At 36.5% G+C, this 16,023-nt stretch overlaps 1 protein-coding gene across 2 annotated transcripts in view; it reads right to left on the bottom strand.

Moving 5' to 3' along the window:
• The window catches only part of sema6ba (sema domain, transmembrane domain (TM), and cytoplasmic domain, (semaphorin) 6Ba), a 151,274-nt gene that overhangs the window by 25,368 nt on the left and 109,883 nt on the right, over positions 1–16,023 (bottom strand). For both annotated transcript variants that reach the window (XM_039676830.2, XM_089131475.1), the window contains 5 exons: positions 14,273–14,371; positions 12,015–12,105; positions 11,576–11,695; positions 7,939–8,027; positions 5,951–6,168 (listed from right to left, as the gene is read on the bottom strand). In XM_039676830.2, coding sequence (XP_039532764.2) covers positions 5,951–6,168; positions 7,939–8,027; positions 11,576–11,695; positions 12,015–12,105; positions 14,273–14,371 — 617 coding nt within the window. The remainder of the gene's footprint in view (positions 1–5,950; positions 6,169–7,938; positions 8,028–11,575; positions 11,696–12,014; positions 12,106–14,272; positions 14,372–16,023) is intronic.

Here is a 16,023-nt window from a genome sequence, read left to right as displayed (position 1 = left end):
AAACAAAGCAAACTGTCTTACATAGACTTGACAATACAAACCCTGAAAACTTTGCTAAATCAATGAAATAATTCATCCTCAAATGACCCATGACTTGTGGAAGTTAGGATAGATATTTAATAGAACAATGGATGGATGGATGGATAGATGGCACTGTACACAGAAGGAAGTCAACTTTTTGGTTACCAACATTTAAAAAAAAAAAAATACATTATTTTGTGTTTCACATAAAAAGAAAGTCTTTCAGGTTTGGAATTTTAATAGTTTGGTAGGACAATGGCAGCTTATTAGGTTTAGAGTTAATGATTACATTGATTAACAGAAAAGAAAACCAATACAATCATTTAGGGAATATCATTTTGATACAAGCTTGAGTTTAACACAATAGCTACATTATCCTGATCACAATGAGAACGCAAATGAAATGAAAGACCAGAGTCCTTCCACCTTCCCCATAGTGACTAAATAAAAATGAAGTAGATAAGACAGTTGGCGAGCAATCATCGCATTCGGATATGATGAGGTCTGCTCGTTCAATTCTAATCATTCCATTTCTGTTCAATTCCACTCTAATATTCCCAACTAATAGATACAAGGAAAATATGGAGTCTGATCTGCTAAATTAGGGCTACTGGTAATTGAAGGGCTTTGGGAATGAAGGGTCTCATTTGGAAAATTTGGAAAACGCACGCAGATTGATGGACAGAAACGGCACAGTGGGCATGGTGTTAATGGACTGATTTGGAGATCGGCCTGAGCCCGCCGCCTGCCACCCTTATGGAGGACATCTGTGCCAAAGATTACACCAAATTAACATAGATGTCAATGAATGTCATTTTCCTCTCCGTCTTTTTTTTTTTTACCACATCTCCTGTACTTCCCTGAGTAGCACAACCTTATACCTCAACTATTTAAAAGAATAAAGGGGCAAACAGTGCTGTTCTGTAAGAGCCATTAGTGCTCTTGAATGCTCACACATTTTATCTCAGAAGGTCAATGTCAAAATTAGAGTGATTTAAAGAATAAGACAATGATGGCACACTGTGACCTTTTTAGTAGTGCTCGTTGAGACAAACATCACTATTACTGTAATATTTCTCATAAATAAAAGTATAGTTCACCCTCATGTTGTTCCCAACCTGTATGACTTCCTTTCACAAAATTATTAAGATATTTTGAATACAAAAAGTTTATTGAGCAGCAAATCAACATATCAGAATGTTTTCTGAAGTAACATGTGATGATGCTGAAAATTCAGCTTTGCATCACAGGAATAAATCACATTTGAAAATATATTCAAATTAAAAAGTTACACTTTTTTACTGTATTTTTCAGCAAATAAATATAGCCGTGGTGAATACAAAGACTTTGTTTTAAAAACATTTTAGAAAAATGTGTGGTCAGCTATTGCCTGACACAGGCAGACTGGTCCCGGATGGAAGCCATTTTGAGAACACCACTTAAGCCAATAAGCTGTTAGAAGTTTGTGGCCTCCAACTCTAATCCAGCCAATGAGCTGTCAGACGTAGTGATCTACAGCCTTGTAAACCTCAAGCTAGACAAACGAGCTCTACTTTCACCCTGTTCTCTCTGGCATGCGGCCCTGGTCACCTATCGTCCACTACTTTAAAGGCTTTCTGGCGCTGTGCCTGTGTAACTGACCAGCCCAGTGGGTTTGAGGTGAACGGGCCAAGATCACCTCATCACACAAAGCTCTGCAGCAAAGCCTTTCGCATCCATTCGAGAAAGGACACAACGGGGGTCTGAGAAATGAGGACTAAATGAGAAAAATGGACACGGCAGAAAGCAAGAGGGAGTTCATGCTGTTAGTACTTTGGCATAGCCATAGCTCAGCCAGAACTCTAGAGTGAGTGCATAATAGCTCTCCTTTCAGATGAAAATGAAATGAAAATTTGATTTGAGGTAGTAAAAAATACAGTTAGAATTGTGCCATTTTATTAACACATTTTATTTATTTCGTACAATGGCATTTATGTATTGTGATTATTATTACGTGTATTATAATAATAATAAATATAGCCGCAAGCAGCAATGATGGGCCAAGCACCGACAGGCACCCAAAGCAGAGCAAGAATTGTAAGCACAAATCTCAGCAAGTACATCAAAGCTCATCACACAGAACAGTCAAATGCTCTACAATGTGAATCACAAAAGGACAAAATACTATTCAGATTTTTGTATATAATTGCACTGGATGTTTATGTTTAGATCATTCTCAGAAAGAAGCAATTTCTGGAACAGATGCAACTTCTTGCAACATTTCTGACCACAGTACCTCTTGCATTCAAACCTCGACCTGAAAAGTTCAGGGGCTTGTAGCTTAGCAAGTTGCGCCACTCAGTTACATGTAACGCAGATGCACAAGAGTTTTCAAGTTTTCTTGCCAAAGCATTAGTTAGCATATCAACCAATTAGCAAGCTAAGATAACTTGGCCACTAACGTAAATTATGTTTAACCTGGTTGAGTCAAAATCAACATTAGAAGGAATGGCCTCTGATTGGCATGCTAAGCTAGCTTAACGGAGGACAACAGATGCAGTGCAGTGAAAGTCGACTTCAGAAAGTTATTTCTCGAAAACGGTAGCAAATATCAAAAATCTGTTCAGTCATTTCTGTGCGGCTCGGTCCAATGATCATATGAGCTGATTTTGGACAAAATTTGTACGTTTTTTCCTTTAGTTCAATATGGCGGGCAAACAAAATGACAAATGAGATATCGTCAAAACAATTTTGAACAATGTTTTCAAAAGTTATTTACGTTTTGCCAAAAAAAAAAAGTATATCTCTGGAAAACTAGGTGGCACTGTGTTCAAACTTCTCAGGTACCTTCAGGACATGCTTTTAATGAACCGTACCAAATTTAGTGCCAATATGTCAGATCGTTTAAAATATATTGCAATTTATAACAAATTTCAAAATGGCGGACCATGATTTTCTGACAAACTGTTCAATAGTTTTTAAGCAAAAATAGCAAATTTTCGTAAGAATTGGCCAAAATTTGAAGGAGAAGTAGGAAAAATATTAAATACTGTACTTTTCAAAATGGCCACTACTGTAAGAGGCGGAGTTTACGTTTGGCAAGGCTGTGTGTTACAGTGATTTGTACCATGATTTACCTGAGGTAAAAACACGGTAATGGACAGCCTCTCGTGGCTTATTGTGTTATTATTTATTCTCATGGAGACAAAAAAGCAATAGCAGCCACAATACACAAACAAATATTTGTATATTTCAGAAAATGTTGGCACAAATGTATGAAAAAGTTTTAATTTCAAGACATTTTCTCTTCAAACTAATCCAACTTCTCATTAATCTTGACCACTTTCCTTTCTCAACGGCTGTCCTGGAATTTGCTCTTTCCTATTGTGAAAAAATGACCATATCTAGCAGAGCAGTTATAACACCAAAAACATTCCACTGGAAGCTGATGACGAAGCTCATTTTTATTCTAATCATATGAACACAATGAGAGGTAATCTACTGAAAAAGGCCCTCATCATCTGCCTGATGGACTACAGTATATCATACTGAACGCACGCTTACCCGTAGAGCCTGGAAGACCAGTGAGAGCTCTTACAGTGTGTTACGAGCTCTCGGGACCGACACAAAGAGCTGATAGAACAACATTTGGGCTGGTTTTATGATGTACTTGACTGTTTATCCATTTAGCTCAGAACAGACCAATTCATTCCCTTTCATAAACCCACGAGCTCAGATTATCGGCTGGTTGTTGTACAGAATCTTCTGCCATATCTCTCCGTCTCTTTGTCTCTCTCTATCCCTTTATTTTGGGTCTACAGTATGCAAATATCTATTCTCTATTGGGAGTTATTTTAAGCGGCATGCCGTACCAAAGCAGCGGGTTCAAGTCAATGTGGAATTCAATGTCAAATCTTTAGTTTTTTGCTTGGTATGCTGTGGAATTGCTCTGTGATACCACAAGGATACATTTGACATCTACTGTATGTTTCAATCACACGAGGAGTTCTTAAAGTATTAGATAGGCAACTCATTTGGGATTTTTGAATTGATATGCCACCATTTGCTCAGAGGGCTTTCAGTTTCCACAGAGATATAAAATGTCATTGTACACACCTCTATGTGAGAGCGTTTCATCTCTCACCTCTCGTACAAATTAGCCTGCGGTCGTAGTTATGGCAAATGATGGTAATACCATGCTACTTTGTGATATAATTATCATAAACAAATTCTGGTGGTCATTGACCTGCCTTTCAGCAAATGAGAGTTAGAACAAAGACTTTGGTTGCTCTTTATATTACAGTATGCGCACTTATGTGTCCTTCGTACTTACCTGTACTGGGTAATATAAGCTAACTACATGGGTTAAGGTTAGGTTTAGAGGGTTAGTACCTAGTCATTGTAATTAGTATAATATGCACACAAGGAACAGGGATGTAAAATAAAGTGCTACCAAGACTTTATACATAGAAAGACAGTGCTCTCATTTTACTTATGAATGGGAGAAAGTCCACATAGATGTATACAGACACATACAAAGATTGTTTCTAGCACTTCGCTTTCTCTGACTCTCACTCTCTTTGCATATTTTGACAGACGTCACAACTGCTACTGTATTCTACAGCACAATGTGAGCTGGCCATTTCCAACCCTCTGGATCAGTGTTTTGCCCATTGTTAAAATGTGTTTATGGTGATTATTAACATTCCTGCTAACTGAATTTTAGACTGTCTTTTTCCTGAGACAACCAAACTCTTCGCTTTGTCTTTCTTCTGGAGAAAAAAAAAAAAAGCCCTTTTAGGCAGACAATCAAAAGACCAAAATCCAAATTGCCTTGAAATTGGATTCATTCGTGCTGCTCGGGTTCAAAACAGACTAATAAGAAGCTAAATCACAGAGGAACGAGCGTACGTGCGTGTGTAGAACCGTTTTCCATTTCCCTTCAATTTAGTTATGTTTCCTAATCTTTGCGCATTCACGGTGCGAATGTCACAAAAACATGTCCAGATCATATTTCACCACCACCACCAAAAGAAATCAAATGTAGCTTAAAGGAAAACAAGCCTATTTTAGGACATTCTTTTAATTACAGTTAAGAGCTTTCACCCTTGTTTCCATAATGAACAAATCTCATTCTCATAACCGTATAATTACTGAGAACTTTGGTGGAATTTTTGTGTGCTTAAATGTCATGTCAAATAAAATAATAAAATAAAGTTCAATAAACAAAAAGAAATAAATGCAAATTAATAAATAAATAAAAACAAAATAAAAATAATTAGGGCTGTCAAAGCATCCAAAATAAAAGTTTGTGTTTACATAATATATGTGGGTGCGCTGTGTATAATTATTTTGTATATATATAAATACACACACATGCATGCATATTTAAGAAAAAAAATATTTATATATTTATAAATGTATTTTTATTTATTATAAATGTATTTTTATTTATTTATTATTTAAAATATATGTATATATATATATATATATATATATATATATATATATATATATATATAATTATACACAGTGCACCCACATATATTATGTAAACACAAACTTTTATTTTGGATGTGATTAATCGCGATTAATCGTTTACAGCCCTAATAATAATTAAGAAATTAAAAATAATAATTCATGCATAAATTTCACTAGATTTTAGTGTGAAATATGGCCCAGACATGTTCTTGAGAAATTCACCTTTCAGTGATTTTACAAAACAATAACCGGAAACATCTCAAAGGATACTGATAAGACAATAAATGGTGCCAATATGATTTGAGGAAATAACCTTCTCAAAGGCTTTTGTCCTTATTTGCATCAGGGCTGTTGAATCACATTACTGTCTCATCTGCATTCATCATTCACACACACAGATCGCTCCACTATACTGCAAATGATCCCACCATACCGTTTAATATTCATCCAGTATGATGAGTGTGTGTACCTGTTTGAGGGTGTTGAAAAGACCCCCAGTATGACGTCTCTGCCTTGCATGCGTATGATGGGGCTGGTGGACTGCAGCAGGTTGAAGTAGAAGTGCGAGTCTCCAGGGATTGAGCAGTTCAGACGTGCTTTCAGAAACGACGTCCACTGGCGCTCTAACACACGCTGAGAGCCGCCCAAATCACCTTTACACACGCGTGCCACGCGAGACACCATCACCTAGCGCATACACAAACACATTCAAAAATAAAACAGATCAGTTTTGACTCATTCAGTGCCAGAATCACTGGAGAACTGCTTTTCAACCTAACACTTCAATCTTGAGAATTTAGTCTTTTGGCAATAGTGTAAAAACTTAAAGGGGACATATTCTGGACTACTGTAGCATTTGTTTTCTCCTCAAGAATTACACTCATAATGTCAGTAAAGGCGTCTTGTCCCAAAAGTAGTCATCTCTGTCTCTGACACTTTGCAACTGGAGCTTTACTACACTGTACCTTTAATATGTAAATGACCTAGGTTAGGATTGGCTGAGCTCTATCAAGTTCCTGACACAAGTTATGTGTTGCCGTGTCAACTGGGAGAAACAAACCCTCATTCTGAGGATTCTGATTGGCTTGCACGGGTTTATCTTTCTCTCTACACTGCCGCCCATAGGTTTGGCATAGTTATGATGGCGCTTGACAGCGTATTAATGGCGGTTGATGTAAATGACAACTTTTTTGAAAACGATGTTGTGTACATGATGTTATTATTGAAAACGGAGGGGGGGAGGGGGGGGGGGGGATATTCGTTTCTCTAAATACCCGACTGTATGTAAATGTGGCCTTAAAGGAGTAGTTCACTTTTAAAAAAAACTTTTGCTTATAATTTACTCACCCCCATGTCATCCAAGATATCCAAGTCATTCTTTCTTCAGTCGAAAAGAAATTAAGGTTTTTGATGAAAATGTTCCAGGATTTTTCTCCATATAATGGACTTCATTGGGAACCAAACGGTTCAAGCCATGCTCGTTTGTGACTCTCCTGTTTGAACTCGTTTATCAAAATGAACGAATCTTTTTTCGTGTCATTTGGTTCATTCAACGAACGAAATGAACAAATTGACTCGGGAAAAAAATTTTGTTCATTTTGATAAACGAGTTTGAACAGGAGAGTCACAAACGCGCATCACAGAACAGATCAAGGTGAGCATTTGTGCTCATAAAACTTAAACTTTGTTATTTTTTTTTTTAAATGAGCGATCGTTTCGCTTGATAAGACCCTTATTCATCGTCTGGAATCGTTTAACGCCCTTTGAACCGTTTGGTTACCAGTCGAGTGTATTATATGGAGAAAAATCCTGGAATGTTTTCATCAAAAACCTTAATTTCTTTTCGACTGAAGAAAGAATGACGTGGACATCTTGGATGACATGGGGGTGAGTAAATTATCAGCAAAAGTGTTTTTTTTTAAAGTGAACTACTCCTTTAATATGCCCAATACTCTGTACTACCGGTACGGTACACACATATTACCGTTTTAGTGCCGACTGCCACCGGTAGTACCAGGACATTTGACAACCCAATTTACATTGTTACTAAAGATTTCTATTTCAAATAAATGCTGTTCTTTTGAACATTCTATTAATCAAAGAATCCTGAAAAAATCATGGTTTAAAAATCAGGCAGCACAACAGCTTTCAAAATTGATAATAAGAAGACATTTTTCTAGAGCAGCAAATCAGCATATTATAATGATTTCTGAAGGATCATGGGACACTGAAGACTGGAGTAATGATGCTGAAAGGCATAAAATACAATTTAATATAAATTTAAACAGAAAACAGTTATTAGAAATTGTAATAATATTTCACAATATTACAGCTTTTTTACTGTATTTTTTGATTAAAGTAAACTAACTTAATTCAAAATCATTAAAAAAAAAAATCTAACGGTCCTAAACTTTTGAACGACGCGTGTAAATGTCCAGCTGTATATTTCTTTCTCACCTTCTCCAGGTAGTTGAACTCCATGGCCATCTCCCTGAAGAAGAAGTAGATATGAGGTCCCCATTCCACGGCACTCACAAAATAAGGCTCTGCAAGACACGCACACAAACGCAGGCTTTCATTTAACAGTCTGAGGGTGTCCTATGGAGAAATTGAAGCTCAAATAAGTAAACACTCATCCGTCATTATAAAAACATTTAATCTGAACAAACAACATATGCACAGTCCCAAAGGGAGGCAGGGAGAGGAAGAGATATACAGCGAGAGAACGGCACAAACACAAGTGAATGAGGCAGAGATAGTCCTCATAAAACATGCATGTCCTCTTAAATAAAGCAAAGAGAGTGAAGAGAGGACATTCAGAGGTCTTGGCCTCTCCTATCTCTCTCTCCTTGAGCAGAATGCGTTTATAAAGCAAGCGCAGGTCTTCATGGCTCAAAAACGGGATGTCGATCTCATTCCCTGAATGATTCTTTCATAGATATATTCATCTCATAGCTTTCCAGCATTCAAAGTTCAAACAGAGCGCTCTAAATTATACACACATCCACCTATTCTCGACTGAACGAGGCTCCAAAAGCACAGTTCAGTTTCCTGCGTGGTTACAAGGTCTCGCATATTTGTGAAAAACAAGTCAGGTAAAAACTCAAAAACTCAAAAAATTCCCTTTCGGTTTTGTTAGCACTCTCGGTGTGTCTGGTGTGAAATCACACTCAAAATTCAGTGCTGTGAACTGCTTCCAGAAACTATTTTAAAACCCACAAAACAAAACCCCACTTCAAACCGACAGGTGGATTGCAGAGCGACAAAGCAGCAATCCTTTTTATTAAACAATTCCTGAAACAACTTCAAAGGAATAATCCAGGTTAAGTGCAGCTTCTGCTCTATCGACAGTTTATGTGAGCATCCGCACGGAAAAACAGTTTGACTCGCCGTATCACTAAACAAATGTTTAAAATATGACCAACTAAACAATTCAACTCAGCTACTTTCGCTCTTTATTGATGTGAAGTTAACAAGAGGGGACATGTGAGACGTGATAGCTAAGAATGGGTCGAGATGGTCAACATGTGTCTGGTTTTTGTAATAATAATATGTTATATTAATGTTATTGAATATTAAAGGATTAGTTCACTTTTGAAAAAACTTTTGCTGATAATTTACTCACCCCCATGTCATAAAAGATTTCCATGTCTTTCTTTCCTCAGTCGAAAAGAAATTTAGGTTTTTGATGAAAACATTCCAGGATTTTTCTCCATATAATGGACTTCAATGGGAACCGGATGGTTCAAGTATCAAAAGACGGTTAATAACTGTTTCAGATGCAGCTTCAAATGTCTTTAAACGACATCAGACGATGAATAAGGGTCTTATCATGCGAAACGATCGGTTATTTCAAAACTTATTCCAAAAATGTAACTTTTCTAAGGACAAATGCTAGCCTTGCTCTATTCTGTGAGGCGCGTTTGCAACGTCACGTATTACGTAATTATGTTCAAAAGGTCACGGGCGACGTAGCCGAAAGTACAGAGTCAGTGTTTACAAGTTGAACGCATAGGTTGAACGTGCAAACTAACTCAAACACCGTTTACAAAAAAAGGAATTAAAAGGAAAAACAGCGATGTCGGACGATTTTGACTCTGTACTTTCGGCTACGTCGCCCGTGACCTTTTGAACGTAATTACATAATACGTGACGTTACAAACGCGCCTCACAGAATGGAGAAAGGCTAGCATTTGTCCTTAGAAAAGTTAAATTTTTGGAATAAGTTTTGAAATAACCGATCGTTTCGCATGATAAGACCCTTATTCATCGTCTGGTGTCGTTTAAAGACATTTGAAGCTGCATCTGAAACTGTTATTAACTGTCTTTTGGACCTTGAACCGTTTGGTTCCCATTGAAGTCCATTATATGGAGAAAAATCCTGGAATGTTTTCATCAAAAACCTAAATTTCTTTTCGACTGAAGAAAGAAAGACATGGACAACTTGGATGACATGGGGGTGAGTAAATTATCAGCAAAAGTTTTTTCAAAAGTGAACTAATCCTTTAAGGTGTTCTTTAAACTGTGTAGCATCTTATTTAAACTTAAATGTTAGCCTTGTTATGTGTTGTTGTGATGACCTGACGGGGGACTGCAGATGGAAAGCAGCCCTGGGGCTAATTCTGGCATATTTACATTGCTGAAAAGCTAATATGTTTATTAATATGCATTGTCCCTTTTAAATAAGTAAATAAATAAAATAAATAAATAAAAAGTTATTTAGCTTATTTATTTGTTGATCATCTGTCCTATTAAAAGGCCATTTTTAATATCCATGTATCACAATGTTAAAACGCATCTTAGTTAGTAGACATGAAACAGCCTAATTATACAGGGTTTCTTTAATATAGTCTAACGGACTGGTGGTCTTTTTTGGGATGCGAGAAGACAAAACAAATGGATAAAATTTTTAAATTCACCAAAGATGACCAAAAAAGGAAGAATAAAATAATGTCTTAAATAAAAGGAAAAATAAAAGGAGAAAGAGTTTCCCGCGGTCAGGCGAGGTTCAACCGAAACGTTCCCGTACCAACATCATGAGTTTCTTCTTGACAGGGCACGAAGCTCCCGTTCCACCACATCCCAAAACTGCTCTATTGGGTTGAGATCTGGTGTCTAACTAATTAATTAAACTAACTAATTGTCATGTTCAAGAAACCAATTTGAAATGATTCGAGCTTTGTGACATGGTGCATTATCCTGCTGGAAGTAGCCATCAGAAGATGCGGACATGGTGGCCGTAAAGGGATGGACATGGTCAGAAACAATGCTCAGGTAGGCCGTGGCATTTAAACAATGCCCAATTGGCACTAAGGGGCCTAAATTGTGCCAAGAAAACACCATTACACCACCACCACCAGCCTACACAGTGATAACAAGGCATGATGGATCCATGTTCTCATTCTGTTTACGCCAAATTCTGCCTCTACCATCTGAATGTCTCAACAGAAATTGAGACTCATCAGACCAGGCAACATTTTTCCAGTCTTCATCTGTCCAATTTTGGTGATCTCTTGCCAATTGTAGCCTCTTTTTCCAATTTGTAGTGGAGATGAGTGGTACCCGGTGGGGTCTTCTGCTGTTGTAGCCCATCCGCCTCAAGGTTGTTTGTGTTGTGGCTTCACAAATGCTTTGCTGCATACCTCGGTTGTAACGAGCGGTTATTTCAGTCAAAGTTGCTCTTCTATCAGCTTGAATCAGTCGGCCCATTCTCCTCTGACCTCTAGCATCAACAAGGCATTTTCGCTCACAGGACTGCCGCATACTGGACGTTTTCCCCCTTTCACACCATTCTTTGTAAACCCTAGAAATGGTTGTGCGTGAAAATCCCAGTAACTGAGCAGATTGTGAAATACTCAGACCGGCCCGTCTGCACCAACAACCATGCCACGCTCAAAAATTGCTTAAATCACAATTTTGCATTACATTCAGTTTGGAGTTCAGGAGATTGTCTTGACCAGGACCACACCCCTAAATGCAATGAAGCAACTGCCATGTGATTGGTTGATTAGATAATTGCATTAATGAGAAATTGAACGCGTGTTCCAAATACTCCTTTAGGTGAGTGTATATATATATATATATGAAACCTTACCTCTGAACCATTTTGAATCATGTTTGATCGTGCGCAGGGCAGGACTCTCTCCAAGACTGCGGTAAATGACGGCGTCGATGGCCAGGAAGTCAGTTACTGTCCCTGTGAACAAGCTGCCCTCTGGGGTCAAAGGGCAAAGGTCAGTGGTCAATAACCAGAAGTGAGCATCGACATAGTGCCATGATGATTTATGCGGCAAAGCATTCGAAAAGTCCTTGAGCATAACAATGTTAGGAAAAGGTGGTTAAACACATTTATGGAGGCAAATTAAAACAGCTATAAATGAGGCGATATTAAATATTATTATGTCGTGTATCTCCTGGGGGTACGGCTCTTATTATCACAGATTAAAGGGTGATCAAAAAAAATCAGTGCATTATGTGAATAATGTGAGGTTAGAGGTAAGAGTCGTTACATGGCCAGAAATGTGTGCCGTTACCTGCAAACAGAGCCACATTAGCGTGTTTGGGATCATACGGACATCGGGCCATTCCGCTGATGGGCTCGCCGACCAATTCCAGAGTGTCTCTCTGAACAAACACACACACACTCTTTGTGAGGACAGGATATGACACTCTCTGAGAGGATGATAGCTGTTATAAACCACACATATCTCCAAACACATTTACAAGTGCTGCTATCATTTCAACACGCTTCCAGCAACAGTAGAGAGTGTGAGTGAGCGTGTACATGTGTGAGAGAGATGGACCCTTCAAACGCAACTGTAGTGTGTGCGTCCATTTATCTCACAACTAAAACAAACCCAAAAACCTGTCTCCAGAAGGGTTTTCTCGATTTTATATATAACAATAAATCAGTATGGCTTTCATTTCGAAATGTACTGTAAAAACAAAGACTTTAAGGTTTAACTGTAATATGTGAGATGTGGCCGGGAAATTTCACCCCAAAATCCAAAGAAAAAGAAAAGAAAATATATCGCATTATGAAAATTAAGCATTAATTACCAAATGACTAACTGAATATTTGGTAACACTGTACAATAAGGTCTTATTAGTTAACATTGGTTAAAACATTAACTAACAATGAACAATTCAATAGTTCAAAAAGTGAGGTTCATTAAATAATATTAAATAACATTAATGTTACCACTTTAAAAAAATGTTGTTGTTTTTAACTTAAAAAATTAAGTAACTTGGCTGCCTTAAAATTAAGTTGATTGAAATGGAAAAATTGAGATAATACAATGAAGGAGATTGATTTAATCATCAGAAACTCAAAATAATAAGTTATCTGAACTACATAAATTATTTAAGTTGATTTGACAAAAGAAAAAATGTTGTGATTACAAATCATGAAAATATTTGTTTACAGTGTGGTAACCAAAATCATTACCTCTCTAAAAAAAATACATTATTTGATCATTAATAATGCTTAATTTTCTTAATGCAAAATACATTTTCTTACTTTTTTAAACATTTGATTTGTGACATATAATTATAATTAATCAGAAACTCAAAATATTATATTATCTGAACTATATAAATTATTTAAGTTGATTTGACGAAAGAAAAAAATGTTGTGATTACAAATCCTGAAAATATTTGTTTACAGTGTGGTAACTGTCATTACCTCTCTAAAAAAAATACATTATTTGATCATTAATGCTTCATTTAATACTTAATGCAAAATACATTTCCTTACTTTTTTAAACATTTGATTTGTAACTTATAATTCAGACATGTTCCTGACAGATTCAGCCAGAAAATCACTCGCACTTTCGATTCAACGGTTAAAATGAACATAATCTCCTCTGAACTCTTCGTGGCAATTTTGTGCATCCATTTATTGAGTTTTAATAATTAAGTCAATTGTACTTCCATCAATGTTGATCCTTTCATTATTGTTAATCCATGGGTTCTAATGAACTGATTCTTTTTAATGATTCAGTTGAACTGATTTACAAAGCATTTTTTAATGACTGGACTGTAAGAGAAAAAATGGTTAAGTAGGTGAGTGACATGTTGCAAATAATGCAGATTATGTAAATTAACTTGTCAAGTCTTGCACTGCTACGAAGTTGACAAGCAACGGGAATGACAAGAAATGTAATGGTACTGATTTATCAAAGATTCCATTAACAAATATTATCCTTTTTAGTACTTAAAAAATAATTGGTTCTACATACAGTGTATACACTATATACGCTCTAAAAATATGTAATGTTTATATGTAATTTGCTAATTTTTTTGTCATTAATACACTGTAAAAAATATTGTTGGTTAAACTTAAAAAAATAAGTAACCTGGTTGCCTTAAAATTTTAAAAACTGAGTTAATACAATGAAGGAGATTGATTTAATCATCAGAAACTCAAAATATTATGTTATCTGAACTACATAAATTATCTAAGTTGATTTGAGGAAAGAAAAATTGTTGTGATTCCAAATCATGAAAATATTTTTTTACAGTGAAAATCTACTAGCAATTTCTGAAAATTGGCTCTACATCTTTTAGATGTACAGTCAGATTGATTCATTAAAATAAGAATCAGCTGAAATCTCACATTGTACATATATACAAGCTAAAATGAAAACTGTAGATATTCTTCCATATTTTAGGATGAACAGAACTGGATCTTGTGATGTTTGTGTATTATTACTCTTTACACGCTCTACATGTTTGCTGTGGGTAAACACAGGGGAGATAGTGAAGTCTGCAGGCATTGAGGAACACTCACCGTGTAATTGGCACACAGCGGGTTGAAAGCATTCGTCCCGCACACGAACAGCCCTCCATCATGGCTCAACAGCACCTTAATATAATTACGGCACTCCTCCTGAGGTAAACAGAGAGAAATAGAATAATTTACTCTTGTTTATACTATTATATATTTTTTCATAATAAAGATTTTTTTTATCTTTATTATGAAATATTACTTGTACTAATCCACGGGCCTTGCAATTGCCCCATGGGGATAAATAAAGTTTTTTGAAATTGAAATTGAAAATTGAAATATATTGTGGCCGAGGGTGGGGCCGAGAGCTGTGGGATCGGAACGTGAGGGCAAATGAGCGTCGCCCACACCGGTCTCGAGTCCCACGGAGGAGCTCCGGAAGGATAAAAGGTGACAGTGCAAGACAAGAGAGGACCAGGCATGGGACTTCACATTGGTGCTTTATTTTAGTTTATGAACAAAAATATCAACAAACTTTGTTCCAATTTTTGTCAAATGTTGTTTACGCTATCATACAATACAATACAATATTTTGCCATGGTAGTGAATGAGTGCCATACTTGTATACTATTGTATTTTCACTATATTTTCCTAGGTACTTTATGGGAATAACATGATACAGTACATGTGATTTGTGGTATACACAGGTTTCCTGTTTACAAACATTACAGGTTGCCGCTACTGTGACAACTTTAAGTATTGAAGCTTTCCTTATTGTTTGTATTGTTTTGTATATAACTCCTGACTCAATACAATGTGATTTTAGTTGGATCTGTTTGTCTGTCTTTAATTTTGCAGTGTTACTGTGATATACAGTATGTAATGTATGAATTATCATGTTAAGCTAATAAACAGCCAGTTAGGCAGACAGCCCGAAATTTGCTTTTATATAAGTTAGCTTACGCTTGTTTACATTACAGACATTTAATTAAAATATATTTATCCTTATAAATATTTCACATTTATTAACATTACTTGTATTTTTTTATTTGCCCTGTTGTCCTTTTATTAATATAAATAGAGTAGGCTTCATAGGTCTGAGAGGTCTGGAAATAAACAAAAAGCTTTGGGATTAAAACTGAAAGAGAGAGAGAGAGAGTTTGTATAATTATCTCAATATGCATAAACACAATAAAATGACTATTCCTATTAATTATTGTGTGGAACAGCGGAAATGATTTCAAACTCTGTGTATTTGTTTTGCCGGGCTGATCTTCTTTGAATAACAATGACTTGGCAGCATTTGACTTTCATGTCATTTAACAAAGTCATCTGAATTCTAATTAAAATTTGAGTGAAGGGGAGAGACAAACAAAAACATAGTGTGTGCGCGGGCGTGTGTGTGTGATGGGTCAGACATGAAAGGGTTGGGTAAGATGGACAAAAGAATAAGGCTGTAAATATTTACACAGCTTCACAAGTCATTTTCCCCCAGACATCATTATTTTGAGAGCTGTGTTTGTTTTTGAAGACAGACACTAGATAAGAAGGTCCCAGCTCGCAGCTCCGCCACAGAGCCCACACAGTGGGCATCACCCCATAACGTTTTTTAGTTTTTCAGGGCAAGGACCCCCGATGCAAAATGTGTCAAATATTAGGCTAGCCTTATATGATGATCAAAATAGCCTACTAGCCGAGACTCTTCTTTAAGCATGTGACGTAATGACGCACAGACATGCTCGAATCTCCCGCAGAAATCACCAGTACCACTGAATTAAAAACATTATTACAAGCTTACCGTTTAGAATCGAGCT

This window comes from Pimephales promelas, chromosome 5, assembly GCF_988280905.1.
Source record: "Pimephales promelas chromosome 5, fPimPro1.hap1.1, whole genome shotgun sequence".
Lineage (NCBI taxonomy): Eukaryota > Metazoa > Chordata > Actinopteri > Cypriniformes > Leuciscidae > Pimephales > Pimephales promelas.
The sequence above is the reverse complement of the archived record's forward strand: the minus strand, read 5'-3'. Positions and strand labels throughout refer to the sequence as shown.